Source organism: Sorghum bicolor, chromosome 2, assembly GCF_000003195.3.
Source record: "Sorghum bicolor cultivar BTx623 chromosome 2, Sorghum_bicolor_NCBIv3, whole genome shotgun sequence".
Lineage (NCBI taxonomy): Eukaryota > Viridiplantae > Streptophyta > Magnoliopsida > Poales > Poaceae > Sorghum > Sorghum bicolor.
This window is the reverse complement of record NC_012871.2, coordinates 1,252,443-1,268,581: the sequence shown is the minus strand read 5'-3', so window position 1 is coordinate 1,268,581 and position 16,139 is coordinate 1,252,443. Positions and strand designations below refer to the sequence as shown.

General features: G+C 46.0%; 3 protein-coding genes across 3 annotated transcripts; all 3 read left to right on the top strand.

Annotated features, from left to right (window-relative positions):
• LOC8059861 lies at nt 3,450-5,599 on the top strand. The gene is made up of 2 exons (XM_002461311.2): nt 3,450-4,648; nt 5,153-5,599. The coding sequence occupies exons 1-2, from the start codon at nt 3,550-3,552 to the stop codon at nt 5,206-5,208; spliced, it is 1,155 nt and encodes a 384-aa protein (XP_002461356.2). The 5' UTR covers nt 3,450-3,549; the 3' UTR covers nt 5,209-5,599.
• On the top strand, nt 8,001-8,749 carry LOC8057547. The gene is made up of 2 exons (XM_021452472.1): nt 8,001-8,619; nt 8,727-8,749. Exons 1-2 carry the CDS (start codon nt 8,001-8,003, stop codon nt 8,747-8,749), a joined length of 642 nt encoding a protein of 213 aa, XP_021308147.1.
• LOC8054549 lies at nt 11,708-13,443 on the top strand. The gene is made up of 2 exons (XM_002461309.2): nt 11,708-12,655; nt 13,192-13,443. Exons 1-2 carry the CDS (start codon nt 11,731-11,733, stop codon nt 13,248-13,250), a joined length of 984 nt encoding a protein of 327 aa, XP_002461354.2. The 5' UTR covers nt 11,708-11,730; the 3' UTR covers nt 13,251-13,443.

The window sequence follows — 16,139 nt, the reverse complement described above, 5'->3', positions numbered from 1 at the left end:
TTGAAGCGAAACATGAATTTAACTAAAAAATTTGACCGATATAAAAAAAAAGTTTTGGACCTCCCCGAAAAATACGAAATTTCGCCGAAAAAGAAAACCCTGAGTATGTATTCTTGTCTGACGAGGCATTGAACTGAAGAATGTCTTGGATCAATTTCTGTTGTGGTTGCACGTGCACCAAAATCAATTTCTGTTGATTCAGAAAAAAAAAACCAATTTCTGTTGTGGTTGGATCAATTTCATCAAGGGTATGTTTTCACTGAATGCAAGAACCGATCAACCGACGCAACAAGACGATTCGTATGCTCCAGTCCAAGAAAATGTTTGACTATACCTATAAAAAAAATGTGTTTGACTGTGTCACGTGCGGGGCCCATTGTCAGTCTCGCTGGTTCCTGGGCCCCACTGCCAGCGTGTTGTGTTGAGGCCTTGGGCCTTTGGCCGAAGCAGATGGCAACCTCTTCAGTTCATTCCTCTTTCTCTCCTCGACCTCGCTTGCGCTTGTGGCTGTGGCTCGCCCTCGCCCAAATCACCAAACCCTAGCACCGGCCGCAATCAGTCATGGCCCCGCCGCCGCGGGCCCTGCCGGAGGAGCTCATCGTGGACATCCTGCTCCGCTTCCCGCCGCACGAGCCCGCGGGCCTCGTCCGCGCCTCGCTCGTCTGCAAGCGCTGGTGCCGCCTCGTCTCGGGCCTGGGCTTCCGGCGCAGGTTCCGCGAGTTCCACCGCACGCCCCCGATACTGGGGTTCCTCCTCAACGTCCAGGCCGGCCCCGCCCGCTTCGTGCCCACGGCCGCCTCCTGCCTGCCGCACGACGAGACCCGCAGCTGGCGCGTGCTCGACGCACGCCACGGCCGCGTCCTCTTCCAGCGGCAGCCCGCGGATCCTGACAGCGTCGACCTCATCGTCTGGGATCTCGTCACCAGCAAGGAGCAGCGGGAGGTGCCCGGCCCGTCCCCAAGGCCGTCGTCGCGGGGGCTGCGTTGCATGGCTGCTGCGGTTCTTTGCTCTGTCACCACCACCGGCGCTTGCGACCACCTTGATTGCCACCGTACGTGGACCCTTCCTCGTGGTTCTTGTCGTCGTCGATGATCCTCAAGCTATGGACAGCTACTTGTACACCTACTCATCCGAATCTGCTACATGGAGCAACCGACTCTCCGTTGGCGTCATCAGGAACCCCGCACACGCGGATGCCAACCGTGTGTGTGGGGAATGCGCTCTATTTTGGGTTTGCATTGTCAAAGAGAATCCTCAAGTATGATCTCCCAACTCGATCTGAGCCAAAAGTGTTCACATCCACGGAGGGTGGTGAACTTGGAGTTGCCACCATATATACGTGATTAGCCGTTAGGAAGGTGGGTGACGTCATAACATAATCATCGTCAGCCAAAGAACAAGAGGTGATGTCACGGGAGCTTGGCAAGGCTTTCACTCGAGCCTTGTGCTGAGGGGTTGAACAAGCAGTGGTAAGAGGTTCTCTAGTGACGCCTTTAAGGAGATCCTCGTCGTTCGTCCAGAATGATCTGAGCTGAGCTTTTGCCAAGAATCTTTGCCAATGCTCCCTTTGACCCTTCAAAGGGGGAGTTGTGCATGTCGACGATCGTCTGCATCTAGACAAAGGGGGTGCCACCCACTGCCACACCTCATAGAGCCATTCTCGGTGTGCACAGGCAAACCTTCGCACCTGGACAAAGGGGTGGGGGCTAGACACCACCACAACACTCTGAAGTCCTTGTCAGATTTGTCAGATTTGCCTGCAACGGTGGTGCCTGGATGGAGGAGGGTGTCGATCACCGCCACAACTCGTGAAGCCATTTATGGACTCGCCCGTGATGGTGGGCGGCACACACTGGCAAGCATCCGTGCCTGGACGGAGGAGGCATCGGTCGCTGCCACACCATGTGGAGCCGCCAGTGTGGGGCATGCCTATGATGGTGGGACAGACACATCGGCATTGCTGATCACTGTGATACCTCGCTGAGCCACTCTCGGATTCACCTATGATGATGGGAGGCGTGCACCAGCAAGCATCGCCCCCACTTTTGTGCCCAAGCATCGGTGCGCCACCATAGACACATGTCACCCAGCTTGTTCGCCATCGCCTCGCTCGGCATAACCAGTCTCTAGCCAGCGCTAGCCATGGCCGAGACTGACGCCGATGCCTACTGCAGCCTGCCGCACCCAGGCCTCTGCGTCCATGTCCACGTGTACCACAACTAGGGTACGCGTGCCCACCGCACCCAGGCCTATGCCTCGCTGCGACCGCCTTGGCACTGACTGCTATGGGACGATACCAACTGGCGTGCCCTGTTGTCCGCGTCGGCTAGTCACGATCGAGGTTGGCCCCGATGCTCACTACCGCTCCGTCGCCCATCCACGCCCAAGCTGCCATGACTATGCTACGCATAGCGTGTGGTGCACAGCCCCGCGTCCTGCTCGACCGCCTCAACAATGAACAACAGCGCACCGATGTTGTGTTGTCGCCTGCTTGCCTAGGCGGGTCCGCGCGTCCACTGAGACTACGTGACTACCGTAGACTCGATAGAGGAGAGGCCAAATCAGGCTTTGGTGAGCCGAGATCCGACTCGCTGTGTGCCATAGCCTTGGCTGCGAGAGAAGTGTAGGGTGGAGGAGGAGGGAAGAGGAGAGCAAAGGAGCTGACGAGAGCTGCTTGTGCTAGACCCACCACATAGGACTGTCGGATCCAATGAGTTGGGCGTTGTGGACACCAGAAGCAAGCCGCCACCAGCCGTCGTGGCATGGTCGCCATCCATAGGGAAAAATAGAGTAGGAAAAAGAGGAAGACAAGGAAGGCCCCGATGTCGCCATCCTTGCGGTTGTGAAGCTCCGGCGGCAGCGAGGGCGAGTGGCCGGAGAGGACAAGCTCCAACGGTGGGGAGGGGAGGAGCCACCCGTGTCGCCTAGGAGAACGTTGGCAGGAGAGGACATGCTCCAACGGTGGTGAGTATCTTAACAACTTCAAATAAAGAAAACAAAACTACAAATTTATAGATCTCATAAAGAGCTATAACTTTTGTATATTCTAATATGAATGCGTGTAACAAAACAATGCTGCCACGTCAACATGAGTAGGACAACAAAGTGTCTACATTAGATTTTCACATTCCAGCATATATATCTTGCCGCGCTAATGCACGTGGTGTGACAATATTTTTGTAATGTGTCAAGGGCATTGGTGTGGCTAAAAAGGGTTAGAAATCAAGATAAAAGTTAGCATGAGTTATTTTTAAAATAAGTCTTAATAAAAGGGTTAATAAAAAATGACAAGAGCTGATGCAACACGGTTTGTTTATTTGCCCAAAGGAGAATGTTGAACTTGTTACCCGCGGGGTCCATCCTCAGTCTCGCTGGCTCCTGGGCCCCACCATTCAGCATGATTAATTGGGAGGCGTTGGGCCGAAGCAGGTGACGCCTGGAATCGGAGTTCTTCATCTTCAGTCCAGTCCACTTCTCTCGCTCGCTGCCCGCCGCCCGCCGCCCGCCGCCCGCCAAACCAATCCCCCTCGCGCCGGCCGCAATCCAGGCATGCCGCCGCCGCCGCCGGTCCTGGTGGAGGAGCACGTCGAGGAGATCCTCCTCCGCTTCTCGCCACAACATCCCGCGTTCCTATTCCGCGCCGCGCTCGTCTGCAAGCGCTGGTGCCGCCTCATCTCCAGCCCCGGCTTCCGACGCAGGTACCGCGAGTTCCACCGCACGCCCCCGATGCTGGCGATCCTCGTCAACGCCGAGGTCGATTCCGACGGCTCCAGCGTGTCCCGCTTCGTGCCCGGAAGACCCGCCTTCTGCCTGCCGCTCCTCGAGTCCCGCAGATGGCGCGTGCTCGACGCACGCCACGGCCGCGTCCTCACCCGCCGCGTCGGCCGGGAGCCAGCAGCGGAGGCTGCCGGCGTCGAACTCCAAGTCTGTGATCCCATCACCATGGAGCGGCGGATGGTGCCCATCCCGTCGCCGCGGGTGCTCTGTTTGGCTGCGGCGGTTCTCTGCTCTTCCACCCCCGATGCGGGCGCCTGCGATCACCTTGATTGCCATCGTGGACCCTTCCTCGTGGTTTTCGTGGGCTGCCTTCATCTCGATAGGAGGACCTTCATCTACACCTTCTCATCTGAAACTGCTGCATGGAACGGCCCAATCTTCACTCAGCTCTCAATCAGCGCCACTCCTCCACGGATGACCAGCAAGTGTGTGGGGAATGCGCTCTACTTTGGGTTTCCAATGTCAGACACAATCCTCAAGTACGACCTTCAATCGGGACACATCTCTGGGATTGAATTCCCAACTGAATGTTCCTTCAATCAGTCAAATGTGTTCATAACCACGGAGGGTGGTGGACTGGGGATTGCCAGCGTACATCACTACGCGCTCCACACATGGTCCAGGGACGATGCTGTTGGGTGGATGCAAACCAGAGCCATTGAGATCCAGAGCCTGCTCCCTGTCGACACGCTCTTGGGGTCAGCTGAACCTCGTGTGGCTGGCTTTGCAGATCGCTTTGGTATGGTTTTCTTGTTGGTGAACAATGTGCTCTACTTAGTTCATCTCTCGACCTATAAGGCGACGAAGATTTTCAGGGGCATTGGCATAAGTATCAACAGTGTTGTCCCTTACATGAACTTTTACACTCCAGGTATAGCTTTGCTTAGTTTTTGGTTTTTACAATATTCAGAACGAGCGGTATTTGAAATGCTAACATGCAATTTTGGATGATATGCTCAAGAATAACTAGTGTACAAAAGTCGAATATCACAATCTGTTATCTACCAAACTGGTTTTATCCTAGTTCCTACCCTTTTTTTTAATGTTGGATCATCTATGGAACTTGTTCAATATGCCTAGGATTCTCTTCATCTATTAATAATCTTGTTTTGTTCTGATGGTACAACCCTTACAACGACTTAGCCTAAGCTCTCCATCTGTCAACTGACTTAACAAAATCCAAATAGTTGGTGATTTCGGTTTTAAATTAAGGGGCATATTTAGCTTAAACCTGAGTCCATTGTCTTCTGTTGAGTTGTTGGAAGTGTATTTGTTAACTTATGTTTAGTTTGTGAGAAGCAATTATTCATCAAGGGGATAGTTGATTCCTTAATCATCTAATGTTTTTTTTCTCAAAATTTGTAAATTCCTACAGCTTTGGGAGCATCCTGTACAAATGAGGGGCCAAGTGCTGGTGGCTCAAGTGCATGAAAGACTTGAGGTGCTCATGTGAGAGCTCGCGCAAGGGAAAACTGGGTAGCAGTAATGGTAACTAGCATGAGATTTTTGGTCGGACACACAATTTGGATCCATGAGATCGTTATTGGCCTTAACCTGTTAGCCTTTATGGTTTATGTTTCTCTTCAACTTTTTAGCTATGAAAGCCCAAAGTCATATCGGGTTGTTTACCCCTGAATTGTCCTACTTGGACTGTGACTATATGTGGTTCAGGATTCTTGCTTGTGATGAAAACCTGAAATCTGCATATTGTTCATTCCTCTTCTAAAAAAGTTTAGGCCCTAGAATTGAGCATTGTGAAACCAAAACACTGCAATTTCATATGGTCTATGCTGTTCCTACATAATTTTGGTGTGTTTCAACATTTTGATTGCATAACCAGTAAATTGTTAATTTATTGTTGTGTTATTTACTTTTGTGGCCAATTTGGTGAACATCGGAATTCAGATTCAGACACTTTATATGTGTGATCCTTGAAACCAGAACACAGTCCGGACAGAGACCATTTGACACAATTTAGCTTGTGCACAGGTAAAACTCAAGGGGGGAAAAGAATTGACATCATCAAAGAATAACAAAGCACATCACTTTTCACCTTGTGCATATCAATTTCCATCTTTATTACATCTGGAGATGTGTCACTTAATCTGCTAGCCATGAGGAATCAAGTAAACAAAGTATGCATTCTGACTTGAATCTCTTTCGTTGCTGAGGGAGTCTGACATCTTTGCCACAGAGCATTGTTGAAACTCTGTTCATACAGATTCGTTCCTCTTTGTTCGTTTCATTTTGCTGAATGGTTCAGCAGTCATCAGTATGGCTCTGCACTTGAGTTCCAGTTTGAATGGAACAATGTTGGGGCTTCTGTTTCGACTTAGTGAAGCTGTTGTCCTGTGTTTTCTTAGCAGGGGCTCCTCCTAGCTCAACTATAGCAAGATATTGACAAAATAGTTTTGCCATGGCCCATGGCGTCTTGATGACATTGACAGTTGGGACCATAAGGATTGACTGTTCAAGCAAGCTATTTGTTAGTTTTACAGCTGTGACTTGCCTGCATGAGTATTTTTTGAGATAGAAAACAGCAAAAGCGATTGCTAAGCGAAAAGGATTTTTGTTTTTCACAAAAAAGTGAACGGCTTTTTTTTGGTCAAACAGAATGCAACGAGATTTGCCCGAGGAGACGTCACGGCCTGGTTGGATTAGGCCTTGGGCCCTAGCACGGAAACAATGCCTAGTTTGAATCATATTCGCCTGATGTTCTCCGAATTTGTAATTTTTTGCAGTTTTGTGCGTGAGTTGGATAAGGATGACTAGGACGCACGTTGAAAATAATGGCCATGCCACAAGCAATTCACTGGATGCTGTTAGTGAACCACAATAAGAAAGATCATGATGAAGTTGTTTAGTTCTTCTGTTACATGAGCTGTGTTATTCCTAAGATCTACGGTGACAAGGCTGAACTACTAATGAATAAGATGGTGGAGACCTTCAGTTTATAATATGGTATTTTGTGTATTATTCTGAAATTGTTAATGAATTCCCGCCTCTTTTAGGACATAGACTATCCTCACAGACCAACATCTGGTCTCACATACCAACACCAGCTTTTTAGGACATAGACTATCCTTCTGCGCACTTTATCCTCACTCGTACGCATCCGGAAAGAACTTCCTAATTGGTCACCCATCTCTAAATTTCTCTAGACCAAGCACGCTTAACTTTAGAGTTCTTTAAAAATGGGCTTCTGGAAAAAAAAAGTTACAACTTGTTGATATGAGTATCCTATTAATTTATTAAGCCCTGGACCAGGATATTACATCTTCACCCCCTTAAGAAACCGACATCCTTGTCGGTCAACCCCAAGCCAGAAACGTAACATGAGATCTCAAGAAGTGCACCACGATAGTGCTCAAGCTAGTCAAGGGGAGAGTAGGGCAGAGGCAGCGGCGACGGAATCCGGCGAGCATAAGGTCGGCGCCTCTGGGGGCCAGAGGTGCGATGGCGAATTGACTTAGAGCAAGTACAACAATGAGTGTTATTTTAGTCAACATTTTTGCTGATGCGAAGGAGAGAAAAGATTGCTTGGCTCTTATTTTAGCACCATGCTGAGCACGAAAACATAGGCATCTGTGGGTCCAAACAACATGATATGTGAGGAGAAGCAGAAAGAGAAAAAAAAAGATATGGTATCATGTAATAATAAAACCTTTTTTTTATAAATAAATAGAAAACAATTAATGTATGACTTGACTCTTATAGCTTGTCTTATAGCCAAGGCCTTGTTTAGTTCACCCTGAAATCCAAAAAGTTTTTAAGATTTTCTGTCACATCGAATCTTCCGGCACATGCATGAAGCATTAAATATAGACGAAAATAAAAACTAATCACCCAGTTTGACTATAAATCACGAGACGAATCTTTTGATCCTAGTTATTAGTCTATGATTGGACAATATTTACCACAAACAAACGAAAGTGGTACGGTAGTGAAATCCAAAAATTTTTCACATCTAAACAAGGCCCAAGTACTTGGCTTTATTACAAACCTTGCTCTCATGTCAATCAGCCTGCCCCTCAAAAGTGTATGTGTGTGTGTGGAACATGGCTCGTATTGGGTATTTGGGTTGGGTCTTGGCCTCTTGGGCGGGAATCGCTAGCAGAAATAAATAAATAAATAAATAAATAAATAATAGCTTTTGTCGGAAAAAAAAACCAGCTTGCAGTGTCCGTCTGTCCCCCGAGCAAAACCATCACGCTGCTACAACCATGTCGGAGCCGTCCTTGCCGCCGCCGCCGCCGCCTTCGCTGATGGAGGAGCTTATCGAAGAGATCCTCCTCCGCCTCCCGCCGCAGGAGCCCGCGAGCCTCTTCCGCGCCGCGCTCGTCTGCAAGCCTTGGCGCCGCCTCGTCACCAGCCCCCGCTTCCAGCGCAGATTCCGCGAGTTCCACCGCCGCACGCCCCCCATGCTGGGATTCCTCTGCGACAACCACGGCGACGGCGACCGCTGCAGCTTCGTGCGCACAACGGCCTCCTCCCCGCTGCATGCCACCACATCCCGCTGGCGCCCGCTGGACGCGCGCCACGGCCGTGTCCTCCTACGGGAACCCACACGGAACGTCCTCGTCGTCTGGGACCCCATCACTGACGACCGGCAGGTGCTTCCCGTCCTGCCGCGGTGGGCGGTAACCTGCACCGCGGCGATTCTCTGCGGCGCCGCAGCCTGCGACCACCATGATTGCCACCGTGGTGGATCTTTCCTCGTGGTTTTCGTGGGCACTGATCCAAGGAACATGTTCGTCTGCACCTACGACTCGTCTGATTATTTTGCCGCCTGGAGCGAGCCAATCTCCCTTCACCACCTCAATGACTGCTACATCTACGCTGGTTACTCGCCTGCTGTGCTACTCGGGAACGAGCTCTATTTGGGGATTCCAATGACGAACACAGCTTTGAAGTACGATTTGGAACTGTGTGAGATTTCATGGATTCAGCTTCCAACCTTGCACTACTGTGACCAGCGTTCTGTGCTCACGACAACGGAGGACGGTCTGGGGCTCATCAGTCTATTAGACGGCAAACTCTGCATGTGGTTGAGGATGGACAATCCTGAAGCTAATAATAATGCTGGATGGACACAATTCAAAACCATTGATTTTGGGAGTGATCCCTTCTTTACTTCAGATGCTTTTGTGGTTGGTTTCGCAGATGGTCTCGATATCGTTTTTGTGACGGTGAATGGTGTAGTCTGCACAGTTGATCTGAAGACATATATGGTGAAGAAAGTATACAATGGCAGAGGAATCCACGCCGTCTTTCCGTACATGCGCTTCTTCAGTCCAGGTATATGACTTTACTTGGTTCTTGGTGTTGCAATGTTCTGAATATAAGTAATAATTCAGTTACTGACATGGCATAATACAGCTCAACAATATTGAATTTATGGAATTGCAATATCACAATCTTATATTGACCTGGGTCGACAATCTTTGAAACTGATCTGGTATGCCGCTAGGAATTGTTCTATAGTGGTAGGCCTGACAACTTGGCAGAAGGTATGCAGCAAGAGAGACAATAAAAATGTATTTACTTTGATGAGCTTCTACACTTCAGATGCTTCCTCCCTGTCTTCAATCCTGTTCACCCATAGCCCTCATTTGTCAATGGATAGTGATATCAGTGCTAAATTTTAGGACATATATATATAGTTACCCAAATCAGTGTGCGAAAGCATGACTGTTGTATAATAAGGTTGGTAAGGAATAATTGTTCATCGAGGGCGGATTTGATTACTCAATCAGCTGATGATATTCTCAAACTTTGTAAATATTGTTGCAGAATTGGAGGCAAACTGTTTAGGTGATGAGGAACTGTGCAGCTGGATCTAGTGCATGACAACCAAAGGTGCTCATGTGAGAGGTTCTCGGCCAAGGGAAAACTGGGTAGTAGTAGTAGTAGTAATGGTAAATAGCATGAGATCTATAATCTATTGTAGGACAGCTCCTTTTGCATCGGTGAGACCTTATTTGTTGGCCTTCAAGGTCTGTGTTTTACTGTTTTAAAAGTAGGAGTGTTTTTTTATCTTTTTATCTTGATCACTGGATCCAGGTTATATTGTTCTTTTTTGTAAGCTGTTTAGTGCTGCTCGTCCCCCCCATCTGTCTCTTCTCTCTTGTGATTTTATTTTAACTGTGGGTTGGGTTAAGAGCCAAATTGATTGATTTGCACCAAGGAAATTTGTAAGTTTAATATAACTGTTCAAAGCGTATATAGTCCCCATATGCCGGTCAGTCAACCAGGTTGTTGGGTTGGGCCTTAATCGGCATTCGACATGGCTCTCCTTACTCTTCTTTTTCTCGCTTCAGCTAGACTAGAAGCTAGCAGCAGCCACCGACGGCTGTGCATTCTGATGGCTTCCTTGGCACAGAACGATCGATCAGGCGATCAGCCATGCCCATCAGTGTGGTTTCAGGAGCTGATGCCCATCAATGGAAAGGCTTCATCAGGAGCTGATGCCTGACGCTGTCGGTGAATTGAATCATGGTTCCGAGTCTTGTTCGTTGGAATGCAGGTCATCAAAGCATGAACAAATGTTCAGGCTTCCGTTTTGGCTAGCTTTAAGCAATTGTTGTTTCTTATTGCTACATGTTTGCTGCCCCTCAATCCCCTTGGCGAACAAATTGAAGAGCAAGAGCTCCTTGAATGAAGAAACAAAATATGGCTGACCTGAAGATGCACTCATTTCCTTTTTGGAAAACTGAGACTGCCGTTCTGTTTTAAGACTTTCAGTGAAGCAGCATTTGGGGTTACTGTTTCAGTTCAGTTTTACGTAAACAAGTCATGCTGTATGTATCAGTTAGCTTGGTGAGAAGCAAGTGCTGGTCAATGGCAAGTTTAATTTTCTGCGGCTTTTGGAGCAGTTTATTACAGCTTCTAAATTCCTGCCTCTTTGATTCACAAGTCCTTCCAACGGCAGCTTCAAATTTGTTAAGTAATGTTACATACAGTAGTAAAAAAATTGTTAAGACATGCCTCATAGTCTGTATCTCTGTATAACTGTGTGTATGCCTCTATGTTTCAGTTTCAGTAACACAAGGTTTGGGGGTTCCGGTTATGTTGAGTTTCAGTAACGAGTATGCATACAACAATCAATAAACTGAAGAGCTCCTAAAAGAAAGTTCAGTTTCAGTAAACTAGTACGTTTGTGTAGATATAAATAAATTTCTAGAGAAGCAAAATGATTCTTTGGTTCAGTTTTGGAGCAACTGCACAAAGTATTGAATGGCCATATGGTGACACACTTCCTTTCTCATGATCCTTATTGTTTAATTCTAACTTTTGAAGCTGCACAAGGTTCAACTTGAGTAACAGCAAGCTGGTGTGCTATGTCTGTAACTCTGTATAACTGTGTCAATCTGTGTCGTGAATATTTGAAGAGCATAAACCATTTGCCTTAGGCTTGTTTGGTTGCATCCGTTTTTTTTAACACTCACCACATCGAATGTTTCGAGATATGCATGGAGTACTAAATTAAATATAGACTATTTTGCGAGATGAATCTTTTAAACATAATAAGTCCATGATCAGACACTAATTGTTAAATAAAAAGAAAATGCTACAGTACCAATTAAATTTTAACATCCTCAACCAAACACACCCTTAAAAGAGCCAGCACTCCATCAATGAGAGCCCACTTACATTCGGAGATGGGGCCCATCTGGAAGAGGTCAAGTGTCCAATACTCCCATGCTCTCTCCTCTCCTCCCGCCTGCAGCAGAACAGAACCCTAGCTCCGCCGCCGCCGCCGCCGCCAGGCTCGGAGCCCGGCCGAGCAACGGCGCCATGCCGCGGCCGCTGCCGGATGACCTCCTGGAGGAGGTGCTCATCCGCCTGCCGCCGCACGAGCCCGCGAACCTCGTCCGCGCCTCGCTCGTCTGCAGGCGCTGGTGCCTCGTCGTCTCCGACGCCGGCTTCCGCCAGTTCCACCGCCGGCCCCCGATGCTGGGGATGCTCTGCAACCACGACGACGTGGCCCGCTTCGTGCCGACGACCGCCTTCTGCTCCCTGGAGGCCGAGGCCGACCGCGGGCACTGGTGCGCGCTGGACGCACGCCATGGCCGCGTACTCCTCAGCGCCGGGAAGGGCATGGGCATCCACGTCCACCTCGTGGTCTGGGACCCCATCACGGACGAGGAGCGGATGCTTCCCTTGCCGGCGCAGTGTTCGGCCGTGTCGATCTGGTGGACCGCGGCGGTTCTATGCGCCGACGCTGCCGCCGCCGGCGCCTGCGACCACCTTGATTGCCACCGCCGACACTTTGTCGTGGTTTTGTTGGGCTGTGTCTTGCATGGCCCGGATGCAGGGCAATGCTTCGTCTGCACCTACGCATCCAAAACTGCTGCCTGGACTGAGCCAATGTACACTGAGCAGCAGCCTGATTCCCTCGTCGTTTCCATGGTAAGCGCACTCGTGGGGAATGCGCTCTACTTTAAGGAATTGTTTGGAAGCAGAGTTGTCAAGTACAATCTGGAATTGCATCAAGTATCATTGATTGTGCTACCATCTTCAATACCCCATTGCTACCAGTCTGATGTGCTCATAGCAACCGAGAACGGTGAACTGGGGCTCGCCATTAATCAAGGGTCCAAACTCTGCTTCTGGTTGAGGAACCAGCTGGATGATGCTTGTAAAGTACGTGATGAATGGCAGAAACCAAGCAGAGACATTGAGTTTAAGACGCTGCTCCCTGCTGATGCTGCCTTGTCCAAACTTTATCTGGTTGGCGCCGCAGAAGGTCTGGGTATCATTTTTGTGAGGGCAGATGATGTTGTCTACACAATTGATCTAAAGACATATAAGGTGAAGAAGGTATACGAAGGAGAAATCAAATCCATTGTTCCATACATGAGCTTCTACACTCCAGGTATAGGTTTGCCGTTTACTTAGTTTTGAGTTTTGCAGTATTTAGAACAAGCAAAAGGTTGGTTACTAACATGGCATGATAGGCTCAATAATAAAAAACTTATGAAAGTGCAATATCACTATCTTAGGGTTTATCCTGTGTAAATCTTTTATTTTTGGTAGTCTCTGTGACTCTCTGTAACTGATTAGATATGCCTAGGAAATTTATTGATCTATGACGCATTTTATTCGTTAGCTCATGGTATGATGGTAAGTAAGGTCCAGACAACTTAGCGTCTGCCTGGAGAGATAACAAAAAAAACTAGTTACTTGCATGAACTTCTACACTCCAAATACCCTCTATCTGTCTCTAATCCTGTTCATCTATAGCCCTTTCTGCTCCCAATCAATAGAGATATCGGTGCTAAACATAGGGACATATTCATCTTATTGAGTTGGTGAAGTGTGTTGATGTTAACTTCTGTTGCTGTGAATAATAAATTAAAATTTGATTCCTCAAGCACCTGATACTAATATCAATTCTTTAAATTCCTGCAGCATTGGAAGCAGCATGTACAGGTGGTGAGGGACCAAGCGTGGGTGGTTCAAATGCATGAAAGTTTAATAATGTGCTAATGTGAGAGGTTCTGGAACAAGGGAATACTAGGTGGCAGCAATGCTAAGTAGCATGAGATCTATGGTGGGACAACACATTTTACATTATTGAGATTGGTGCTGGTCTTCAGCTTTTGTGTTGTTTATAAGCCGAGTTCCCTCCGCTACAAAAAGAGTGCAATTATTTTTTTTCAATGAGTCTAGCAATTTTAAGTTTGGCCAAATTTTTTTTCAAAAAAAATGTTATTTATGATACCAAATCAATATTATTAGATTAGATTAATCATGAAATATATTTTTTATATATAGTAAACATATTTAAGACATAAACTCTTATACTATTTTTTATAAACTTAGTCAAACTTAGTAATTTAACATTTATTATTTTATTTTTTGTCTGAAAAGTCATGGTTGTTCACTTGTGTGAAAATTCATAACTGAAAGTAACATTACTGACGGCTTAAGCGAATGAAGCCAAAAATACTCCTGACTAGGAGAAAAAGTACGAGATAAGCGAATGGAGCCAAAATTGTTGAGAAAACAAGCCTAGGTACTACTGCTACGATAACTTCTTCCCGTCCCCACGACTTTCTCACATGGGCCACGCCGTCCTGGAAGCCCAAACTTAGATTATTTTGGCCCCACAGTGGCTATCCTCTTTCTTTTAATTTCAGGATCTGTTTTATAATTAAACTCCCTCAGTAAAGCTAATTTTAATTGTTTCTGAAAAAAGTAAAGCTAATTTAAACTAAATAGCAAACATGCCCTGCGTTGCAACGAAAAAAAGATATAGAATTATTGAAAGTTTTGATATCTATGTATTGTTTTGTCTTAAAAGCTATTATTTTAATTGCACTCGACACTATACTCAAAAACATATATATAATTAATTTTGAATCAATATATTTTCTACTTAAGTAATCAATTAATTTTGAATCAATATATTTAATCAACAGATTATTCATAGTTCTATTCCAACTATGAGAAATCTATTTAGATTAGAATTTCTACTCCATATTGACTTAGACATGAGATACTCTAACTTGTATGAGCACATGTTATATATATGTAAGTCCGGACAAAAGAAAGTCTCCATCGTTCGGTAGTTAGAGGAAGGCGAACCAAAAAATGGATGAACGAAAAAAGCCTAAAATTTTGTCTCTCTAAAAATAAGTAAAGCTAATTTTAACTAACAAAGCTACTTACTCACTCCATTCTAAATTATAAGACATTCGAAGAATCTTGGAGAGTCAAAGCATTTCAAGTTTGACTAAAATTATAGAGAAATTTATAAAGATTTATAACATCAAATAGATATACTATAAAAAATATAATTAACAAAAAAAATCTGGTATATTAAATGTTATTATTTTATCATATAATTTTAATCAAACTTGCAATGCTTTGAGTCTCCAAGATTATTGAAACATGTTATAATTTTGAATTGAGGGAGCAGCTAACAATTATCAAACAAGACTTTTAAATGTAATCATCATAATCATAACGTTTTTTTTTTCTGATACGACAGCTCTAGCAAAAGAACAAGTGTATTTTACAGTAACAAGCTAGCGAATCACAGGTCCCGGCGCCGGGTCCGTCGACCGTCCCCTGCGGCGCCGTCCAAGGCCACGACTGCGGCGGGCGACGCCGTCTGTAGGTGCCGTCAGATGCGGCGTCAACGTCAACCTTGGTTGGTTGGAGTTGGAGGTTTGTTTATTTGTCTGTCTTCCTATTTGTGAATCGGGCGCAGATTTGGTTAGCCCCTTCCCCTTTGGATTGACTGATGATTGAGTAAAAGTGGTCTCTGCTTCCACATCGTTTCTAGTCTAGCAATTGGGATCCACATTAAAGTAAAGTAACACATCACATTGATGTCCTGTAAACCAATAACTTTCGTTTCGGCCTTTTCACCAATTTTCTTTCCTCTTTATTACTAGCCACTATCTGTTTTTTCTTGCAACAAGCCAGATACATGCATGTGAGACGAGAGTGCGCTAGCTTAGCTCCTCCCTCATCGATCTCTTTGTCTCTTCCCCTCGTTTAAGCTTTTTCTTTTTGTAAGAAGCAGATGCATGGAAGCTTACAGCAAGTGTTGATGCAGAACCATTGAAGTAACATGTAGATCCCCGCGATCGACCCTGTAAGCTGACAACTACTGCCCTCGATCCTGGTAGCGAGCCATACTAAATCAGATCTGCTACTCACAGATCACAGGCAACACTTGGTACGGTTGACATCATCAGGCACATAAAAAGGTAATCAAGTACTAAGACGCAGCCCAATATTAAATGTCTTCTGGTAATCCCCTTTGTTGAAGCAGATCCTACCTGTGACCTATCCCGTCTTCAAATTTTCTGTCTATACATCTCAATAAGAGGTCAGGTCAGTCCTTCTCTCCTAAAATTTTATTTCCATTTTTTCACCTAGAAGGAAATGTCTCACATGCTTGCTGTTGCCTTTTTCATGGTTGCTCACTTGCTCTGTTTTCATCCTATGGAGGAGTTTAGAACTCTTATCAATAATCATTATACATCTGGACACTGCATATATACTTTATATTCTCTTTCTGTGTCCGAGTGAATTTTCTTTGTGTAATATATTACTGTTACACTTATGCATAGGATTTTTTTGAATTACTTTTAGTACCAAATGTGAATTATCTAGAAGTTGCCATTTTTATACTTGACAAGAATTCTCTGTTTATTCCCTCATTCGTTTTGATATGCTTATATTGATTCATACAAAACAGCTTGTATCAATTTGCTAGCCCACAATAGTGCTTTGTTTCTTATTCTGCTGCATGTATTTTTGAGAAATTGTTTCGCAAGTTGGAGCACCCACATTTGTTTTTCCTATAAAAGTGCTTGAGTAATCAGGAATGGGTAGTGAAG

Excerpts from the sequence above, each read along its gene's own strand:
- LOC8059861 (XM_002461311.2), top strand. The coding sequence starts at position 3,550 with ATGCCGCCGCCGCCGCCGGTCCTGGTGGAGGAGCACGTCGAGGAGATC. Across the intron at positions 4,649-5,152 it reads CATGAACTTTTACACTCCAG|CTTTGGGAGCATCCTGTACA; the intron begins GTATAGCTTTGC and ends AAATTCCTACAG.
- LOC8057547 (XM_021452472.1), top strand. The coding sequence starts at position 8,001 with ATGTCGGAGCCGTCCTTGCCGCCGCCGCCGCCGCCTTCGCTGATGGAG. Across the intron at positions 8,620-8,726 it reads TGACTGCTACATCTACGCTG|CTTCCAACCTTGCACTACTG; the intron begins GTTACTCGCCTG and ends TCATGGATTCAG.
- LOC8054549 (XM_002461309.2), top strand. The coding sequence starts at position 11,731 with ATGCTGGGGATGCTCTGCAACCACGACGACGTGGCCCGCTTCGTGCCG. Across the intron at positions 12,656-13,191 it reads CATGAGCTTCTACACTCCAG|CATTGGAAGCAGCATGTACA; the intron begins GTATAGGTTTGC and ends AAATTCCTGCAG.